The sequence below is a fragment of the Camelus ferus genome, chromosome 3, assembly GCF_009834535.1.
Source record: "Camelus ferus isolate YT-003-E chromosome 3, BCGSAC_Cfer_1.0, whole genome shotgun sequence".
In the NCBI taxonomy this organism is placed as follows: Eukaryota; Metazoa; Chordata; class Mammalia; order Artiodactyla; family Camelidae; genus Camelus; species Camelus ferus.
The window spans coordinates 43996724-44018754 of record NC_045698.1 but is presented as its reverse complement, the minus strand read 5'-3'; the positions used below and the strand labels follow the sequence as shown (position 1 = coordinate 44018754).

The 22031-nt window shown below is 36.7% G+C and overlaps 1 protein-coding gene and 1 long non-coding RNA gene across 10 annotated transcripts in view; one reads left to right on the top strand and one right to left on the bottom strand.

The window, feature by feature from the left end:
* The first annotated feature begins 1087 nt into the window (after positions 1-1087).
* Positions 1088-11407, top strand: LOC116661356. Its single transcript, XR_004317236.1, has 3 exons — positions 1088-1475; positions 2320-2321; positions 11395-11407. It is a non-coding gene; the product is annotated as an uncharacterized LOC116661356 (long non-coding RNA).
* A 5864-nt stretch (positions 11408-17271) lies between these two features.
* ERBIN (erbb2 interacting protein) overlaps positions 17272-22031 on the bottom strand; it is a 101261-nt gene continuing 96501 nt past the window's right edge. For all 9 annotated transcript variants that reach the window (XM_014560389.2, XM_014560390.2, XM_014560391.2 and 6 more), the window contains 3 exons: positions 21786-21878; positions 21225-21299; positions 17272-20428 (listed from right to left, as the gene is read on the bottom strand). In XM_014560389.2, the coding sequence (XP_014415875.1) occupies positions 20321-20428; positions 21225-21299; positions 21786-21878 (276 nt within the window). In that variant the 3' untranslated portion in view covers positions 17272-20320. The remainder of the gene's footprint in view (positions 20429-21224; positions 21300-21785; positions 21879-22031) is intronic.

The window sequence follows — 22031 nt, the reverse complement described above, 5'->3', positions numbered from 1 at the left end:
TACTAGCATGCTTGGTGTCAGCAAGACACAAAAAAGGAATAAGTCTGATCTTAAGGGACTCACCATTTATTAGTTCAGTGAGATTGTCTAAAGATATTTTGCTAACAAGAAATTTATTACACTTGAAAAGTCATCTATCAAAGTGAACAAAAGTAAAGAAATGCAGAAATGCTTTTTCACTCATTAATGGATTATTAAATTGACAATATAAAAATGAAAATAAGAGTGCTTGTACTGTAGACAGCTGTGACGGTCATGGCCCTCATGCACTCATGCTGATCGCTGTCAGAGATGGCACAGGGCCGCATTTTGATTTAACATACACATATCCCACCTGAGATTTCTTTTCTTTTTTTTTAATTTATCTATTTTATTTTTCTAATGGAGATCCTGGGGGTTGAACCCAGGACCTCATGCATGTTAAGCATGTGCTCTACCACTGAGCTATTTCTCTAGCTCCAACCTGAGACTTCTTAATTCAGTTTAGTATTGAGCTGTGTTCTAGAATCTCATGAAGCACAATTAAGTCAAACTAAATTACTTTTTTTTCAATTTAGAAACAACCTCACGAACAGGTTTACTACAAACAATCAGGTCAGATAGGAACTGGTGAAAATCTAGGGAAAAACAACTTTCCAATGACATATGGCAGAGCCCCCTCAGGCTTATAATTAGACCATAGTAATATGATCTTATGAGTCACAGAGGGTGGTTGTGCAAACATTCAAGATGATCAAGTTAAATTTGAAAATGAATATATTTATTAACTTAGAAATAAAGGTAAGAACATTGGAGAAATGAAGAGAAACCATTTTGTATGGAAAATATCTTTCTTGCACAGTAAATTTGAAACCATATTTATAGAAATATTTCAGTCCTTTTCAAAAGAACTGCCTTAAATATCATATTTGGTTTTGAATTATATACAACATGTGCTTTTATTTTTTCCAGCTTTATTGAGATATAGTTGACATAAAACATTGTGTACATTTAAATGTACAAGGTGTTAATTTGATACACATATATTGCAAAATGATTATCACTCATAGTGTTAGCTAACACCTCCATAACATCACATAATTACCATTCCGTTTTGTGGTGAGAACATTTAAGATTTACTCCCTTTATTATGTGTTTTTTTTTTTCTGTTTGTGTTGTTTTTTTTTGTTTGTTTCTGTTTTTTAAAATAACCCCATGTTCTAAGTGTAAACTTTCGTCACATTCTGCAACAGTTATTTCATACAGATATTTAATACTTAAGTTATTGTGTTCTTTCCTAATAAGTATTCTGATTTTCAAAGATTACTTTTTATATTATTAAAAATATATTTGAACTTAGAATACAAAAAAAAACTTGGCAACTTTCAAGTGTATAATACAGTTTTGTTAATTATAATCACCATGCAGTACATTAGACACCCACAACTTATTCGTCTTATAACTGGAAGTCTGTACCCTTTCACCAACATCTCTCCGTTTCCCCCACCCCCTCAGCCCCCAGTAATCACCATTCTACTTTCTGTTTCTGTGTTCAGCCTTTTAGATTCCACATGTATGTAAGTGATATCATAGAGTGTTTGTCTTTGTCTGACTTATTTCTCTCAGCACAATGCCCTCAAGTTTCACCCATATTGTCACAAATGGCAAGCTTTCCTTCTTTCTCATGGCTGAATTTATGTATATAGCACACACATACACACACGCATCTCACATCTTTATCCTTCATCCATTAAGAGACACAGGTTATTTCCATAACTTGCCTATTGTGAATAATCCTGCAATGAACATGGGAGTGCAGATACTGTTCAAGATCCTGATTTCATTTCTTTTTGGTATATACTCAGAAGTGGGACTGCTGGATCATAGGGTAGTTCTATTTTTAACTTCTTAAGCAGGTTCCATACTATTTTCTACAGTGGTTGTGCCAACTTACATTACCATCAACAGTACACAAGGGTTCCCTTAGCACAATGCCCTCAAGGTCCATCCATATGTTTACACTCTGGGAAAAAACAGCCCATGGTTTCAATGATTTTTTTCTGTTGTTTTTCTGGTCTCTATTTCACTTATTTCTGCTCAGATCTATGTTATTTCCTTCTTTCTGCTAACCTTAGCTTAGTTTGTTCTTTGTTTCTAATCCCCTTAGGTGTAACGTTAGGCTGCTTATCTGACATTTTTATTTTTTCTTCATGTAGTATTTATCACTATAAACTTCACTCTTGGAACTGCTTTTGCTGTATCCCATAGGCTTTGTATGTTGTTTTTACTTCTTTTTCTTAATTTCCCTTTTGATTTCTTCCTGTCTCATTAGTTGTTCAGGAGTGTGTTATTTAATATCCACACATTTGTGAGTTTCCCAGGTTTCCTCCTGTTACTGACTTTTAGCTTCAGAACTTTGTGGTCAGAAAAGACATTTGGTATGATTTCAACATTAAATTTGCTACGAAATATTTTGGGACCTGCCATATGATCATCCTGGAAAATGTTTCATGTGCACTTGAGAAGAATGTATTCTGCTGCTGTATAATGGTATGTTCTTTATGCATCTGCTAGGTCCACTCTCTCTCAAGTATGGTTCGAGTTTAATGCTTCTTTGTTGATTTTCTATCTAGATGATCTATCCATTGTTATAAGTAGGGTATTGAAGTCCCTTACTGTTATTGTATTGTGGTCTATTTCTCCCTTCAAATCTGTTAGTATTTGTTTTATATATTTAGGTGCTCTGTCATTGGTGCATATGTATCTATGATGTTATATCTTCTTGATGAATTTACTCCATTATTATATAATGACCTTCTTTGCTCTTGTTACCATTTTTGGCTTAATGTCTATTTTGTCTGATATACGTATAGCTACTTTTGCTCTCTTTTAGTTCCCACTTGCATGGAATCTCATTTTCCAGCCCTTCACTTTGAGCCTATGTGTATCTTTAAAGCTGAAATGAGCCTCTTGTGTATAGTTGGATCGTGTTTTCTCACCTATTCAACCACTGATTGTCTTTGGATTGGAGAATTCAAACCATTTTCATTTAAGGTAATTCTTGACAGGTAAGGACTTTTTATAAAAATTTTTTTGGAGGGAGGAGGTAATTAGGTTTGTTTGTTTGTTTGTTTTAATGGTGGTACTGGGGATTGAACCTAGCACCTCGTGCATGCTAGGTACACACTCTACCACAGAGCTATACCCTCCGCCTGGTAAGGATTTCTTAATGTCACCTTATTGTTTTTGGACTGGTTTGTAATTCCCTTATTCCTTTCTTCCTCTCTCTCTGCCTTCCTTTCTAAATTGATTATTTTTCAGTGATATGCTTTGATTCTCTTCTCTTTATATTTGTGAATACTGTAGTATTTGCATCACTGTGAGGCTTATGTAAACCATCTTTTGATACACTATTTTATTTTACTCTGACAGCTTAACTTTGATAGAATACAAAACTCTACTCTTTAACTCTCCCACTTTAATGGTTTTGAATCACAGTTTACTACTATTTATATAGTATAACCATTAACAAATTCTTATAGTTGTAACCATTTTCAAGGCTTTTGTTCTTTAACCTTTATACTAGAGTTAAGTAGTTAACATATGACCATATTGCACCATTAGCAGATTCTGAATCTGACCATCTGCTTACCTTTACTTATGTGTTGTACAGGCACACACTGGAGATATTATGGGTTCAGTGCCAGACAACTGCGATAAAACAAATATCCCAAGAAAGCTAGTCATATTAATTTTTTGGTTTCCCAGTCCATATAAAAGTTATGTTTATATTATACTACAGTCTGTCAAGTGTGCAATAACACTATACCATCATCTGAGCCCTCAGTGAGTTATAATCTTTTTGCTGGTGGAGGGTCTTCCCTCAATGTTGATGGTTGCTGATTAATCAGGGTGATTATTGCTTGGGGTTGGGGTGGCTGTGGCAATTTCTTAAAATAACAGTGAGGTTTGCCACATCAATTGACTCTTTCATGAATGATTTCTGTGTAGCATGCAATGCTGTTGGGTAGCATTTTACCCACAGTAGAACTTCTTTCAAAATTGGAGCCAATCCTCTCGAACCCTGCTGCTGCTTTATCAACTGAGTTTATGTAATAGTCTAAATCCTTTGTTGTCATTTCAGTAATCTGCACACAGGAGTAGTTTCCATCTCAAGAAGCCACTTTCTTTGCTCATCTATAAGAAGCAACTCCTCATTCATTAAAGTTCTGTCATGAGATTGCAGCAATTTAGTCACATCTTCTGGCTCCACTTCTAATTCTAGTTCTCTTGTTATTTCCACCACATCTACAGTTACTTCCATCACTGAAGTCTTGAAACCCTCAAAGTCATCGATGAGGGTTAGAATCAACTTCTTCCAAACTTCTGTTAATCATGATATTTTGACCTCTTCCCGTGAATCATACATTTCTCAATGGCATCTAGAACAGCGAATTTTTCTAGAAGATTTTCAGTTGACTTTTCCCAGATCCATCAGAGAAATCACTATCTATGTCATCTATAATCTTACAAAATGTATTTCTTAAATAATAAGACTTGAAAGTTGAAATACCCCTTGATCCTTGGGCTGCAGAATAGATGTTATGTTAGTAGGAATGAAACAACATTAATCTCATTGTACAATTCCATCAGAGCTCATGGGTAACCAAGTTCATTGGCAAGGAGCAGTCATATTTTGAAAAGGAATCTTTTTTTCTGAGCAGTAGTTCTCAATAGTGGGCTTAAAATATTCAGTAAACCACATTATCAGCAAATGTGCTGTCATCCAGGCATTGCTCCATTTAGAGAGCAAGGCAGAACTGATCTAGCAAGATTTTTAATGGCCTTAGAATTTTCAGATGGCAAATGAGCATTGGCTTCAACTTAGCATTAGCCCCTTACAAGAGAGTCAGCCTGTCCTTGAAGCTTTGAAGTTGGGCATTGACTTCTCTCTAGCTATGCAAGTCCTAGGTAGCATCTTCTTTCAACATAAGGCTATTTCATCTGCATTGAAAATCTGTTGTTTAGTGTAGCCACCTTCATGAATTACCTTCGCTAGAGCTTCTGGATAACGTGCTGCAGCTTCTACATCAGCACTTGTTGCTTCATCTTGTACTTTTATGTTCTGAAGACAGCTTCTTTCCTCATAAACCCTGTGAACCAACCTCTGCTAGCTTCACACTTTCCTTCAACAACTTCTTCACCTCTCTCAACCTTCACAGAAGTGGAGAGCGTTAGGACCTTGCTATGGATTAGGTTTTGACTTAACAGAGTGTTATGATGATTTGATCTATCCAGATAACTGAAACTTTTCCCATATCATCAAGGCTGTTTCACTTTCTTATCATTTGCGTATTCATTGGAATGGCACTTCTAATATCCTTCAATAACTGTTCCTTTGCATTCACAACTTGGCTGTTTGATGCAAGAAGCCTGTGAGGTCTTTGGCCTGTCTCAGCTTTGAACATGCCTTTCTCACCAAGCTTAATTATTTCTAACTTTTGATTTAAAGTGAGAGATGTGCAACTCTTCCTCTCGTTTGGACACTTAGGCCACTGGAGGGTCACTAGTTGGCCTAATTTTGACATTGCTGTGTTTCAGAGAATAGGGAGACCTGAGGAAAGGGGGAGAGATGGGGGAAAAGCCAGCCTGTGGAGCAATCAGAATACACAAAACACTTATCAATTAACTGTCTTATATGGGCACAGTTTGTGGTGGCCCAGAACAATTACAATGGTAGTATTAAAGATCACTGATCACAGATCACCAAAACAGATATAATAATAATGAAAGAGTTTGAAATATTGTAAGAATTACCAAAATGTGACACAGAGACATGAAGTGAGCAAATGCTGTTGGGAAAATGGTACCAATAGTCTTGATTGATACGGGGTTGCCATAAACCTTCAATTGTAAAAAATGCAGTATCCGTAAAGTGAAATAAAATGAGGTATGCCTGTATATATTCATGTATTTTCATGTTACTAGTTAGCATCCTTTCATTTCAACTTGAAGAACTCCTTTTGGCTTTTCTTGTAATGCAGGTTTAGTGGTAATGAGTTCCTTCAGCTTTTGTTTGTTTTGGAAATTCTCTCTCCTTTTCCTCCTATTTCTGGGAGGACAACCTTACTGGGTAAAGTATTCTTGGATGGTGGTTTTTTTTCTTTTGGCAGCTTGAATATATCATCTCGCTCTCTTTTGATCTGCAAAGTCTCTGGTGAGAAATTCACTGATAGCCATATGGGGAGTCCTTTGTATGGGAGAATTTTTTCTCTTGCTGTTTTTAAAATTCTCTCTTTGCCTTTGATTTTAGACAGCTTTGGTGTAATGTGTCCTGGAGGTCAGTGGATTGAAATTATGGGGTGATGTATTAGCTTCATAAACTTGGGTGTCCAAATCTCTTCCCAGCTTTGTGCAGCTGTAAATAAGCTTTCTACCCCCTTTTCCCTCTCTTCTCCTACTGAAACGCCAATAACATGTACATTGTTTCTCGTGAAGGTATCATCCCACAAGTTCATTGGCTTTCTTCATTCCTTTTTATTCTTTTTTGTTTGCTCCTCTGACTGAATAGTTTGAATTGATCTGTTTCCTAGTTCACTCATTCTTTCTTCTGATTAGCCATGACTGCTATTGAAGCTCTCTACTGAATTCTTCAGTTCAGTCATTGAATTCTTCAGCTCAAAAATGTCTGTTCACAAAAAAAATAACAACCAACTCTAAAAGAAAAAAAAAGCCTGTCTGGTTCTACTTTATGTTCTATCTCTTTGTTGAACTTCTCATTTGGTTCTCATGCTGTTTTCCTGATACTGTTAAATTTTTTATCTGTGTTCTCTTATAGTTTTCTGAGCATCTTGAGAACAATTGTTTTAAATTCTTGTCAGGCAATTCTTGAAACACCATTTCCTTGGCCAGTTACTGGAGGTATACTGTATTCCTTTGGTAGACTCCTATTTCCCTGATTCTTTGTGGTCGCTGCAGCCTTGCACAGTTGTCTGTGCATTTGAAGAAGTTACCTCTTCTAGACTACAGACTGACCTGGATAAGAGAAGATATTTACCTATGGGGAGGGTGGGGAGGCATGCTGGAGCATGTTGTCATCCTGGGCCTAGCTGTACCGGGCACAAGGTCCAGGTATGTGTGGTGACACTGAGTCTAGGGTGGAGGTAAGGGATGTGCTGTCTTTTCACTTCATGCACTGTGTCCACAGCAGTTCTGTGGTCCTGTGGTGGGCACTCTGGTGGGTCTGCAAGGGTTGTTGGTGTCCTCAGCAATACTTCCAGGTCCAGTGGCTAGGGATCAGCCCAGGCAGTGGTGATGACCAAAGCTTGTGGTATGTACAAAGTCAGCTGCAGGGGTCAGCTGCCGGTGCCTATGTAGTGGCAAGGGCCAGTTGCAGACACACACATAACTGTGAAGGACAGGGCAGGCTGGGCCAGGGCCAACTTTGGGCTCACTGACAGATGCAGGGGATCTGGCTGTCAATGTGTTCTCCCGTGGCTGCACAATATCCCCTGTGCTGTGGAAGCCAGTGACAGGGATTAGGTCAAACGCATGCAGGTACACAGTTGGAGGGGTGAACATGTTGGTACAGGCCAGTGACAAAAGACAGGGCCTGATCCAGGCCCACAAGCACGTGCCTGGGCCCTGGTTGTTGGCCTTCTGTCTCCTGTCTGCAGTCTTTCTCTGCGCCTGCTCACTGCAGTGGAGACTGGATGTCAGGTCAGCTGGCACCCAAGTGCAAAACCGGAGTGGCTAGGCTCCAGCAGGCACACGGTAGTAGGGGTCAGCCACAGGGGTCCATGCTTGTGTACTGCACTTGCAAAATCACACGGTCCTGAGCTGGCTGCCAGTGCAGTTTCTAGGCTGGCAGGGGAAGGGAATTTGGAGAGAAGAAGCTCTCAGGCAGTTGGTGTCAGCAAATGCAAATACCTGTGGGGTGAAAGTAAAATCTGCAGGGTGTCCCTGGAGACGCACTGGCTATTGGTCTCTTCAGTGGTAAAATATGCTCACTTATCTGCAGAGCAGGTCACTGGGAACTACAGCTGCTCCCACTCTGTAGGCTGCTCCTGTCGCCCCTGCTTTTCTTCCTTGTTTCTGGGTGTCTCTGTGTCTCAGCTTTGCCCTTCTGGGTGAAGTGTAACTGAAGTGGGACCTTTGTGCAGTGCCCAGAAAGACTGGGGAAGCTGGTTGCTCACCTCGCTCTTCCTTTCTGGGTGAGAGAGACTCTTTCCAGCTGGGAAAGTCCCCCTTGGTGCTGAGCTGTGTCGGCCCAGGGGATGGGATGATACAGGCAAAATGAAGCTGTCTTTCCTCTCCCCTTATGGGGTTATTCTCAGGTCTTTTGTTCCCATGTTGCTAAAATTTCTTAAGTGAACCCCAGAACTTTCCCGGAGCAGTTTCTGTTCACAGGCAGCTCATTGTTGGGGGTGGTGGGAGCCCACAGATGAGGTCTCCTGCATCAGCGTTTGGGTCTATGATGCCTGCTTTCAACTTCTCTGCTAGTTGCTAGTGGCCAAGTATTTGCTAATATATTTGTTAGACTGACCCAAGATCACATTTCCCCCTTAAAATTTAGAAAGCCCACATAACAATTACAAAAAAGTTTTGATAATAGGGCAAGAACTTTCTATAAAGCTATCGCTCCAGTCTTTATATGACATTTCTGTAGTGGCCATCATGGGGTATATATAATTTTATAAACTGTCTTTTCCACTTAACATGATGTTTGTCTGTGTTGCCTTCCTATTTTTCTATGTTGCTTTCTTATCTTCCTAATTGTCATCATTATAATTTATACAGTAGACCAAGTAGCTGGTTTATTTAATTAACTGTTCTCATATTATTGCTATTTGTGTTGCTACTAGTTTTTTGCTTTTACACATAGTACCACCATAAACACCAAAAGAATTTTGTAATGCTCAGTGACATCAAGGTTCCCATTTTTGTCTGAAAACAACCAATTCAAAAGTCAGTATTCTAATTTGTACCCTGTCTCTTTTATATTTCGCAGAGTTTAATGCAAATTAGACAATACAGGCTTTTTGAAATTGTCTAGAATTAAGTAATCTCCATATTATTTCTTATTGTTATAGAAGACTTCTTTTTTCTAAAAATTTAATAGATTTTTCTTTCTTGTTACCGACCAAAATAAAAAGATGTGTAGGAACAATTAACTACAAACAAATAAACACTTTTCTTTTCCTAACGTACTAATCCAGTGGAATCTTTCCCTCTTTTTAAATATTTCAATACAAATTGGCTTTTGCCAATGAATTTTATAATAAATGCTTGATAAATGAAATTCTTAGCTTATTATTTCCACAGCTGTAGCACAAATAATGGTATTAAAAAATGGAAGCTTATGTACAGCTGTGTAACATTTTCTTAACACAGGAGAAGAATGTTTCCAAAACTACTGAGGAGGAAAAGCTGATGTCCTGTACCCTGACGTCTGTATGGTTGCCTGATGTATCAATAAATAATACTTGAAAATGTAATCGGTTAAATCCAGTTCATCTTTAAACCATGAATATAGTGATTAAAGTAGAAACGTTTTTGCCTTTGTTCTTAAAGATAATGAAACATGCTATTGGGATGAAAAGAAACTGGGGATAGGGAGCAGATGGGATTTTTGGCAAAGGGTAGGCAAGTCTGACTGTCGGCAGCAGGAGCTGGCTAATGCTCTAGCATACGGTGCTGATAATACCTCAATCAATTAAAGAAGTGCCATCCAGGATTTGCCAGTCAGAAGACATCTTAACTACTTTTTCTCAAACCCAAGAGCAGCTTTGTAACAACCTCCTTTGGGGCCAAGCAGCCAATTAAGGGTTCACTTTTTGACAGTCTGGCTGCTGTCAGTTTTTCAATGAATGTACGTTCATGCCTGGAAATGTTACTAATGTGAAATACTGCAATTTGTATGATACTAAGTCACCATCTGAACAGCACATGCATAATTTATTCATCATCCACAAATATTTATTGAACTCAAATGTTGAGTGCTTTAATATGTACATAACAAATCTTTTGTTTTCAAAGCTGAGTATGCTGCAAGTCAGCAGGGGGCTTCCTGTGAATGCCCAAAGCGCTTGCTCCTGCACCTCTCTTCAAGGCATTTATCACTTTCTTTTTATACTCTCTCCCCCAGTAAACACCAAAGTCATCTTTACCATGGCTTAACGGACCCTATGTCTGACCCTATGACCCAAACGTGCCATATGTCTGATCTCTTGACCTCTTTTTCTCTCTCTTTCTCTCTGACTCTCTTCATGTGCGGATGAAACGTAAAATTCACTGTAGGGGAACAAACAGTCCTTTCTACGGTGTTGAGTATCTATTGCATACCCAGTACATCAGAGTGGATATAAAAGATTCTTCCATCAAGGAGTTTCCAACAGTTTTGGAAATGAGACTAAATACTACACATGACAATATGGGAATGAATACGTTGTTATTAAAGCATGTGGTATAAATTTTAAATATCAAATTATAGGAAAGTTCAGAGTTCAGATAAGGCATGATAAGGACTATCTCCTTGTATCCAGTTACCATGGTGACAGGACTAAACTGACAGCCTCTAAATCTTTCTTTCTCTCCCATTACTTTTTCTGAGTACCAGGTGGGCATTTCTGATTGCTCCAAACTAAGGAAGTGCAAGACAAAATTTATTATTTCTGATTTCAGTTAGTGGCTTCACTACCTATCCTCCAACTCCAGTCAGAATTTGGAAGTCACCTTTAATTTTGCCTTCCTAATTGCCTCCTTACCCCTGTCTGCATCTTATTAACCTAGCACTTCCTAAGTATGTCTTATATATCTATTCCCTTCTCTAAACTTCCATTTCCAGTACCTTGGCTGGTGCCAAAGTCATCTCTGTTCTGGACTTTACAACAACCTTCTAACCATGTCACTAACTAACCTTCTTATCCCTGCTACTGCTATCCATTTGTTTTACATACAGCAGAGTGATCTTTCTAAAGTTCAAATAAAATTGTTTATGTCTGCTAACAACCTGAATGAGGCTGGAAGAGGACCCCAAGCTCCAGATGAGACTGCAGACCTGCTGTATTGACTGTAGCCTGTGGGACCCTGAGCAGAGGTCCCAGCCAAGCTGTGCCTGGATTCCATACCCAGAGAAACTGTGACATAATATATGCGTATTGTTTTAAATGGTAAGTTTGCAGTCAGAGCAATAGAAACCTAATATATCTAGCCATAGTTCAGTGTCTACTTCTGCTTCCCATGACCCCTCTACTTCTACCCAACAGGGCTGGAGTGGAGCCTGTTTGAGAGCCTAAATCTTGGCCTTGTGCCTAGAAGCGTATTTCCCAAGTCCCTCCCCCAGACCTCACTCCACTGCCTTGAATCAGACCCCCTCAATTAATACTGGCCCTGGTGGGGCTTGTTAGATGTGAGGATAGGAAGAGCGCCCCACTCCCTTCCATCAGACCTGAGAGTGGCCAGAACGTCACTTGGAAAGGCTGTGTAACAGGCAGGACTACTGATGTCATGCAAAGGACTTTATTCTGAGAGCAGTGAGTGGTACAATTTTATTTGAACTTTAGGGAGCATACCACTAGACAAATAATCAATTCCAGTGGACTGTAGCCATCTTTAATCTATGGCTAATTCTTCCCCATTACTGAGGCAAGACTCTTCTGGGTACTCTACCTGATGTCTGTGAATAATGAGATTTTTCCACACATGCTGGTGGATAAGGGCATTTTTACTCACTTTTTGTGAGCACAGGGTACTGTCATTACAAGTGTTGGGCACTCTTACCTCAAATCTTTTCAGGCAGTTCTTTATCCTGCCCTGAGGATTTTCCTTACACACATGCTGATCAGAACTCAGCTGAATCTCTGGAATTCTCCCCGCTCTGTGCAGCAATCTCCACTTCATTATTCTGCCCTGTGACTACACTTCCCTTGGTGTCCCTGGACTCTCAGCTCCAGCTCATCGATTTAGGGAGTCTGCCTGGCTTGCCTGAGCTCCCCTCTCCAATGCTCCATGGCTTACGAAGAAATACTCTTCAGGTAGTAAGCTGGGGACAGTCAATGAGTTCACCTCTCTTTTCCCCCCCCATCCCTCAGGGATCACTGTCCTTCACTGCCTGATGCCCAGTATGTGGAAAATCATTATTTCAAATAGTTTGTCTGTTTCTTGTAATTTCAGGAGGGATGATAAATCCAACATGGCCAGAACAATCAATACCAGCAAACTTAACTCTGAAATGTACACAGAAAAATTAAAATGTACATACACCTGAGCCAATTTTGAAAAACAAGAGCAAAAAGGGGAGACATCTTGTAAGATAAAGATTCTCTTAAGTGCTAGTCCCTAGACCATAAGCATCAGCATCACCTAGGAACTTGCTGGAAATGGAAATTCCTGGGAAACAACCCAGACATGCTTAATCAAAAGCCCGTGGGGTGAGGCCCAACAAGCCCTCCAGCTGATGTGGTAAAGCTTGTGGTCAAGCCAGATATGGTTTTAGTTACAAAAGAAACATAGTACATAAAAGCAAATATAGAAAAACGTTAATGGAAGAATCTAGATGATGGATGTTCTTTATAAAGCTTTCAAATTGGCTGGGAAAAAAAAATGGTACAGATGTAAGAACAGAAAAACAGACCAAATGAATACTATAGAGAGCTCAGAAAGTCTGCATATGCATAAGGACTGTATATATAATAAAGAGTGCATCACAGGCTAATAGAAAGAAGGAGATTTGTTTACTAAATGATACAGAGAAAACACGGGACTTCATCCCAACTTTAGACCAAATAACCATGGTGGACTCCAAATGGATTAAAATCTAAATATTAATAATAAATATATAGATAATAGAAGTAAATGTGGGAAAACAGCGTTTTGACTCAGCAGTGAGGAAGACAAGAACAGCAAAGCATAAAAGATAGACTTGTCTCTGTCTATTTGAAATTTTTTTTTTTAAAGATACCACAAAAAAGTTAAATAGTCTGGACTGGGGGAAGATACTTGCAATGTCTAAAATGAAAGGAGACTAGTACCTGGAATAGACAAGGAACTACTGCAAACCAGCCTCAGAAACAGCAGAAAAATGAGCAAAGGGAATAGGACAGTTACAGAAGGGTAAACCTTAATGGTGAACAAGTGTATGTACTTGTAAAACCCGTAAGTAATTAAAGGAATGAAATTCAAACCAATGTCAAAATAAAATGTTATATTCATCAAACATGCAAAAATTAGAAAGACACATAATGCTGTTTGCAAATATGTGGGGAAATGTTTAGCTAGTGAGAATATAAACAAGGGCAGACATTCTGGAAAGTACTTTAGCAGTATTTCGTTGAAATTAATATTATCTATGACCTAGAAATTGTACTCCTAGGTATGTATTCTGGAGAAATTTTCACACAGGTTCAAAAAAATGACATGACTGAGGATACTCACCACTGCGGTATTTACGGCAGCAGGGAGGTCAAGTTGAGGCATCTGAGGTCTTCATCACTATAAAAATGGTAAGTCAAATGCAGTGGAGTCAAACTATACGTATATACATCATTGTATGACAAGAAAACTATAGCTTATTGCATTTATTTGTAAAAATAAAGAACACACACAATTCTATATATCTATTCTTTGTATAATCATTATTCACCAACTTCAATTTTTCTGTCAGAACTTAAAATTAACCAATATGGAGAGTTTCTTTTAGAAAAAGTGTAATTCTCTTCTCACTTGCAGTGATCTGGTATTTTACATCTACACTGTTTACTATCAATACTAATTACACTCATTTCCACTACAAGTGATTTGGGTCACATTATTTCTTGGATCCCAAATCTACTTTTGAGATTAATTTTTCACTTTGTTCCAATACATCCCCTGGTACAATCTTATGAAAAGGCTCTGTGGGAGGTAAATCTTGAAACCTTGAGTTCCTGAAACTGTATTCTGCCCTCTGACTTAAATAACCTGAAAGTTTTGGATCTATTTCTTTACTGTATCCTTGCATTCAACCATGCTGATGAAAATTGTGAAGTCAACCTGATTAAGCTCACTTTGCAAGTGATTTCCTTCAAATTTTGGAATTTTGTAGGGCGTCCTTTATACCTGATCTGAAATTTCATGGATATGTATTTAGAAGTGTGTGCATGTTAGTTTTTGTGTGGTTACGAAGGGACCCATTTGGTCTGAGGACCTAGGTTGAGCTTCAGCTTTAGAAATGTTCTTTTTTTCTCATTCTGTGTCTGTATTTTCCCTTCTCCTTTAGATTCCTACTGGATCCACGCTGAAACATGAAGACTTTTCTGAATTCTTTGGCATTACATTCTATGGAATCCAATCTAGAGAGCTGATTTGTTCTTTAGACATGTACTTCCTACTCTTCAGCACAGCTGTTCATTTTGTGACAAATTCTACTTTACATCATAAAGATATTTAAATACATTCGTAAGTTTGTTTTGCAAATTCAACATTCTCACTGATCCATCAGAAGACACTGCTTTTAAATATTGATTTCTTCAGTGACTCTCTTTATAGTGTTGTTTTTCTTCAACTATTCAGCAACTATTGTTGCCATCTTAGTATGAGCTTGTCTCAGGTTACCTGCTTACTGCAAACTACCCACACTGATGGTGTGGGTAAAGGGAAGGACATGGAACTGGTAAGCTCTGCCACTTCAAAATGGCTGTACTGGTTTTTCTTTCAAACCTACACATCCACACTCACTGCTCCTGCCTTGTGCCAGACATCTCCTACACACTGCTTGACATAAAAAAGGTAGTAGTCCTAACCAGTTTCTTATGATACAGTGCCCCAACCATCACTAGAATTTGTTATTCTTTTACAATTTATCCCTCTTCCACCCTATCCTTTACCCTTTAGTAACTAAGTTTTTTTCTCTGTCTGTGAGTCTGTTTTGTAAATGAGTTCACTTGTGTCATATTTTGGATTGCACATGTAAATGATATCATGTTATTTGTCTTTTTCTTTCTGATTTACTTCACTTAGTATGATAATCCCTGGGTCTATCCATGTTGCTGCAAATGGTATTATTTCATTCTTTTTCATGGCTGAGTAGTATTCCATTGTGCATATATACACCACATCTTCTTTATCCATTCATCTGTTAATGGACATTTAGGTTGCTTCCATGTCTTGGCTCTTGTAAATAGTGCTGCTATGTACACTGGAGTGCATGTATGTTTTGGAATTAAGTTTTCTCTGGATATATGCCCAGGACTCAGATTGCTGGATCGTATGGCAACTCTATTTTTAGTTTTTTAAGGAACCGCCATACTGTTTTCCATAGTTGCTACACCAATTTACATTCCCATCAACAGTGTAGAAGGGTTCCCTTTTCTCCATACCCTTCAACATTTATTTGTAGACTTTTTGATGATGGCCATTCTGACCAGTGGGAGGTGATTCCTCACTCGTTTTGAATTGCATTTCTCTGATAATTAGCAATGTTGAACATCTTTTCATGTGCCTATTGGCCATCTGTATGTCTTCCTTGGAGAAATGTCTACTTAGGTCCTCTGCCTATTTTTTGATTCTTTTTACTGACTGTATGAGCTGCTTGTATATTTTGAAAATTATGTAGAATTATTCCTTGATCCATTGTTCTGTTTCTACTTTAGAGGCATCCCTGAAGCCAAATTCACCTTTCGTGGTAGAATCTTCTGGCCCCATCTGCCCTAGGCCTTCCAAGAATTCCTCAAAATTTATCTATCAAGTGTACTCCTTTGGGAAATAAATACTTTGGGAAATAAATACTTTTACCTATCATAATATTAAATAATCATCTTTTGTCACTTCTAGGGATATGGACCGGAAGGGGAGCTTGAAGCATGGGCCAGTATACCTTGAACAATTTACTTTGTGAATTAAGCTTACACATAGTTCCTCCTATTCTTGAGAAAATGAATGCTCCTTTGAAGGATGATCCAAATGTGTAAGATGTTTTAATATCCATTCTGGAATGGTATTGGTTCTAAGAGAGTACTAGGTTTTGTCCTTCATGAAGATGGGAGCTTTACAGTCGTCCATCCTAAAAACTCATGTTCCACATATTTTTTCTTCAATTTTAATTTTTATTTGATTTCTTCAACTTTAGTTTATTTTTCTTTAAGTTTTCTGGCAAAGAAACTAGTTGGGAAGAAGAGCAAGCACATAAAGAAAGACCCTTCTACAGCTTTGCCTCAGAGGAACAAAAGTAGTTAGATTGTGCTTAGATTTAAAGAAGGTCGATTCAGGAAAAATATTTATGGACAATAATTTTCACACAAAACAAAAATAGCTCTGTGAATCACAGGGTTGGAGTGGGGCAGGAAGGCATAATTTTATAGCTTGTATTTCTTCATTTACCAGGGATACATGAACTTCTCATATTTCATTCTGAAATTAGATTGAGGGCTGATTGAGAAGTTAGATGGGCCAGTCATAATTGTCCCTAGGTGTTATATTTGGAAAAAGAATTATAACAGTAGGATCATTTTTCAGCCTCTTTCTTAAGAATTCTATCTAGAGGCGTAGGAGTACCTTAATCGTCCTCTAAAAACCTGAGGAGATTCTACTGAGATATCCTCCCAACATAAACGGTTTCAGTTTAGAATGGGCTTCTCAGGTGCTTAGATGGTAAGCCTGTACATTTTGGAGACCACATGTTTTAATTTTGCAAATTGCTTCATTAAGTCCTAATAGGAAAATAACATTTTCTTAAGAATTTCCCCGAACTGTAAATGACTGTGTTTGCTAACTCCTGGGCTTAAACATTCTGCAGAGGTAAAGAAATGGTAGCCGTAGATAGAAGATGGTCAACCTTTTCTGGATTTCTGCTAGAAACAAGGAGAATAACTACAAGTTTGAGCTGGCTGCTTATATAATCTAGGTTACCAAGTGTAGTATCTTGTTCCTTTGTACATCATCAATTATGTGTATTCATTAATGCTTTTGATGAAACAAAATTTTAGTTTTGATCTCAATATCTTTCATAAAAAATCTATTTACTGTACATTAAACCAAACAGATAAACTAATAAGAATTTCAACAAAGAATGAAAAAAATACCCTTTCAAATACTTGACTGATCTCGAACTAAAAAACATTTCTATCCTAATGGCTTCCTTCAGAAGTAAAAAAAACATTAATTTAAGGTAAACCTACACTTTCTCCATACCCAGAAATACAAGGGAATAAATGGTCCAAGAAAACAGTTGTTTCTTTCTTTGACAATTCTTCTCACCTTGAATTTCATAAAACAAATCACACAACTTTAAACAGCATTAGTTTATTACCTATTTGCTGTTACTTCAAACAATCTAGATTATATATAACAAAAATTTGGAATGTTTTATAAATGCCGATTGATAAAAATATTACATAGCTGCTAAATGGATTTTCTCTTAAGCACAGCAATTACTTAAAAAGTTTAGCTCTGGTCATGGCAATGTTTGTATTTAAAGAATTTTCAAGTATATACACATCTTCAAGTCTAACAAGAGGTCAGAAAAATATTTATAAAATAAATATGTAGGGGGTTTTAGAATTTCATGGACTCAGAGAAACTGATGATTCTTTAATGAATCAGCTTAAAACTTTAGTTTGTGTAAACAACTCTGTACTGGACATATAATTTTTAAAGGCTTAAAAAATATGACAGTTTTGGTTTTGATGGTTTGCTACATAATAGTTATTCAGAATAAGTACGTCAATCATCGGTATGGGCCTTAACTACAAATTACTCAGTAATATAGAAACTAAAAATGTCTTTTCTATTTCCTCAAAAGATTTAAATTATTACTTTTATTCAAATTTAAAAATTTTATCATTACCAAAACAAAAATTCTAATGAAGAGTTCTTATTGTTTAGTTTTAATTTTCCAGTATTTGAGATGAAAACTCTGGCTATTAGTTTATGAGAAAGCTATTTTGCTATTCGTTTTTTTATATCATGTGTCACTTTACTCATCTTGGTAGCAAACTTTCTTACTTGACTTTATGTGTTACGAGAACGTTAAAAATTTATTTAACTAGAATAAAATACTAGTGCATTTAACACTTGCATTACTTGTAATATTTCACTATAATATGCAGACAACTAACTAAAAGGTTAGATCACTGATGAATCAATTGTTCTTTGTGGCTTATTTCCTTTTCCAAAATTATAGTCTGTGTATCTGATTCAAGGTAAGAAATTTGAAAATGTCATAATTATACGTATTTGATATATTCCTTGCTAAAAGCAGAATGTGACTGTGAAAAATTGATTAAAACCAATAAAAAATGATGGGAATAATTTTAGAATGTCAAAGTTAATATTTTAAAATAAACTATGAATAAAGGGAACACCAAGGCTTGTCTTAAAGAACTGTTTGTCATTCTTTTTTTAGAGATTACAACACACATACAATAAATGAATTTTATCAAAATACAGCACATTTCATCTACTATATCTATAAAAATCAATTCCTATGTAAATAGTACTGAAAATCAACTAAAATGAGTTAAAATTTACAAAGAGTTGTTAAAGGGTTTCAATCAATATTATTAAAACTATACAGTACAATAACCAATTGATAACATCTTGAAAGAAGTGCTATTTTTGAGTTCACATCTTTTTAAAAGTACTGCCTATTTACTCTGACTAGCAAGAAACGAACGAGTCCAACTCACTTTTGCAAAAATAACGCAGATTGCTGTTTTTGCTAGTCCTATAAAAGTCTTAATTAAAACAAGGTTGAAAAACAAAGCATAACAGACTAAAAATTCCAAAATTATATTTCTTAGTAATTAAAAATGAATTGCAATAACTGAATATTGCTCTAATGAAAGGCTCCAGACTAGCCTCGACTAAAAACAGTTCTTGGTCTTCTATGGCACTTTGTTCTGGTCCAAATAACCATGCATTAATTCTTACCATTGCATGTTACTCAAATTTTATTTGATTACATAGACAGAACAAAAACAAATAAAATTGATGGTCTGAATAAACAAAATTAATAAATCTCCATCAAATATTTGTTACACTAACAAGGAACGAAGGCAGTTGGTGGTAAAACACTTATTACACTGATACACTTAGAAACCCTTTAAAGACTCTGAAGTGTCGAGTTCACATTTAATGTTACCTCTAGGAACAGCCCTTTATTCGAACACCTTTACACACTGGTAGGCCTCAAGGACCCATCCCTTTGCTCTACAACTCTCCACAGCAATTCTCTATCACTGTGCCAGTTTCACAAACTTGCTTTGGTTTCCTAGCTCCATGCGTACTGTTTCCTTTTACTTTACCAAGGCCATGTGAGGCCAAACAAAATCAAGAGGCTTTCCTAAAACTTCTTACATTTTGTGTTATAGCAACACAATCCTAAAACTGGCCATTTTAATTTCATTCGTTGCTTAAAATAAAAATTAGAAATTAAGATTAAGATGGAGTTCTAGTTATAAAACAGACCGTAAGTACCACCATTTGCGAAAAAAATCAAAGGGAATTTCCATATCACAGAAAATGCATGGACAAAAGAAAGAAAAAGAAAATCCATGGATATGCACCTACAGTAGTTAAAAATTTCTTGTGACTAAAAAATTAAAAATTGAATCATAGTAGCAAATGTAATAGTCAATGGCTATGACAAGAACAGATCCTGTGGAGCTCCTAAAATGCAAATTATTGTCGTTTTTATTTCTTTAAAAAGACATTACATTTTTATTGCATTATTCTATCCATAATACCACAGTAAGAGCTTTTATTCCCCCCCCCATTTCTTTGTTTCCAGATTTTTATAGGAAATAACTGTTTTAATCTGGCCTTGGAAAGTGAACCCACCAGCACCACCTTCACCTACTCACTCTTCAATTCAATATGCACATAGCAAAAGCCAACGCTTCAAATCTCTTGCCCACATTAAAAAAAAGTAGTTTTCAGCAGAAAAACATTAATACCAGTTGAATAAAAACAAAGGCATAAAAGCTATGAGATAGACAGCTCTGCCATCTGTCTCTGGGCTACAACCAAGGCTAACTAGAGCCTTGCACAGAGTTCAACCATGTGTAGGAAATCCAAAAATAAACCTAAAATCTATACAAAAACAACATACGTTTGTTTCTGTAGCCTTGACTGCTATGTTTAAAAACCTAACGAGAAGATTTATATGGTATGAATTCATAGTATCCCCTATACACTGTACAGTGGTTCTTTCCCTCTAACCACAAGTTCCATTATTTCATTAATGTACAAATTTGAACATAATTTGAGTTCTTCTTTATATATAAAAATAGTCAAAATATTAATTTCCCCCACAAGTATCTTCCAATAAATCTTGCTGACTCTCCCGTTTTTCAGTCCACAGTTCTTATGAGGAAACCTCTCGTACAATGATGAGTTCTACTGTGTTCTGGAAAGTTTTTAGCAAGGACACTGCTTGTCCATGTTCGATATTGATAAAACTGTAGCCATTAGCCTAGAAGAAAGAAGAAAACTACTTTAAAAAACCCCAAACATTTCCTGGTAGTTTATTTGCATTTGTGCATTTAAATTTCTGCCAGGTAGTCCACAAACCTGGAAGAAAGAAAGAATCATTTTGGCAATTTAAAACAACATCTATATTCCTGAGCCTTACCCCTGTCTATGGAAATAAAAGCTCTGAAGGTGGGACCCAGGAACCTGTATCTTGCCCACATTTTCAGATGATTCCTATATAGCAAGCTGACATTAAGAAGCAATTGTCTAAGACACAGGGTCAGACACGGTGGTGTGTGTATGAACCAGTGTGCAGTGGAGATTCCACGCTGTTAAGAGTAGCAGAGGTCAAGGCCAGTCTTCCCACTGTCCAGGAGCCACCAGACTAAGAACACTACACTTCTTATCATTGAAGCTTGACATTCATTGAGGTTTTACTATACACCAAACACATTGTTCTAAGTGCTTCTCATTAATTAAATCCTTAAATTCTCATAACACACAAAGGAGATTCTTTCATCATCTTATTACACCACTCCCGAACTTCAGCAAAATGCTTAGAGGTATTAAAAAATATCAGTATGACTTTCTAAGGTACAACGGGGAAATGTTTTAAACTCTGAAAGCACTAGAGAACAGCCTGTAAAAAATGCCACTGTTTTCATTCACAAATATTTGAAGTTAACTTCATAAAATGCTTACTTTCAAATCTGGCATTTAATAATTCCTTGATGAGGAGGGCAGATGTTATAAAATGAAAAATAAAGAAAATAATAAAAAGATGTATCTTTAGTTACCTGAATAATTTTGTCACCTGGTTGCAATAATTTTGATGCTGGTCCTTCAGGCTGTACTCTTGTTACAAATATACCCTTTAAGAACAACAAAAAAGATAATTATGTAATGGAAAGCAGTATGCATAAATAAAAGAGTACGAAAGAGTAGTCTTTCTTTTTATAGTATACAAATACTTGAATTGTGGTACAAGTTTTCTCCCTGTCTTCTCAGAATAATATTGTGACAATGCTATGTTATTTATGCTTCTGGTAATTTCTTTCTTTAGTATAGTGATTTCTGTTAAAGTGATAAATAGTTATTTATATAAGGTGTGAAGAAAGTAATAACAATTAAAAATCACTTCACAATATGAACATTTACAATTTTTGGTTAAATTTGTATTCCTCAATCCGAACTGATCACATTTCAAAACAAAAAGCTAACCAGTATAGTGGGAAATCAAAAGGCGATGTCTGTCTAGATTTATAGGAATATCTATAAAGTTTTACTTATGCATAAAAGGCATTAAATTAGTAAATAAAAATTAATGGATATTTCAAGGATATATAAACAAAACTCACATCATCATCAGGTCTGAATGGGTTTCCTCTTCCCCCAACACCTCCTGATATGCTGAATCCAAGCTCTGGATCCTTTTCAATTCTCACTCGAATCTGAGTTAATATGAAAATAAACTTATTCCTGTATCAGAAAAAGCTACAATAACATCCATATTTAAATACCGGTAAATTAAGTTCAAGAAAACACAAATATGTAAGAATTCACCTAAAATACATATTTGGGCAGATGAAATGAAACTACAACAT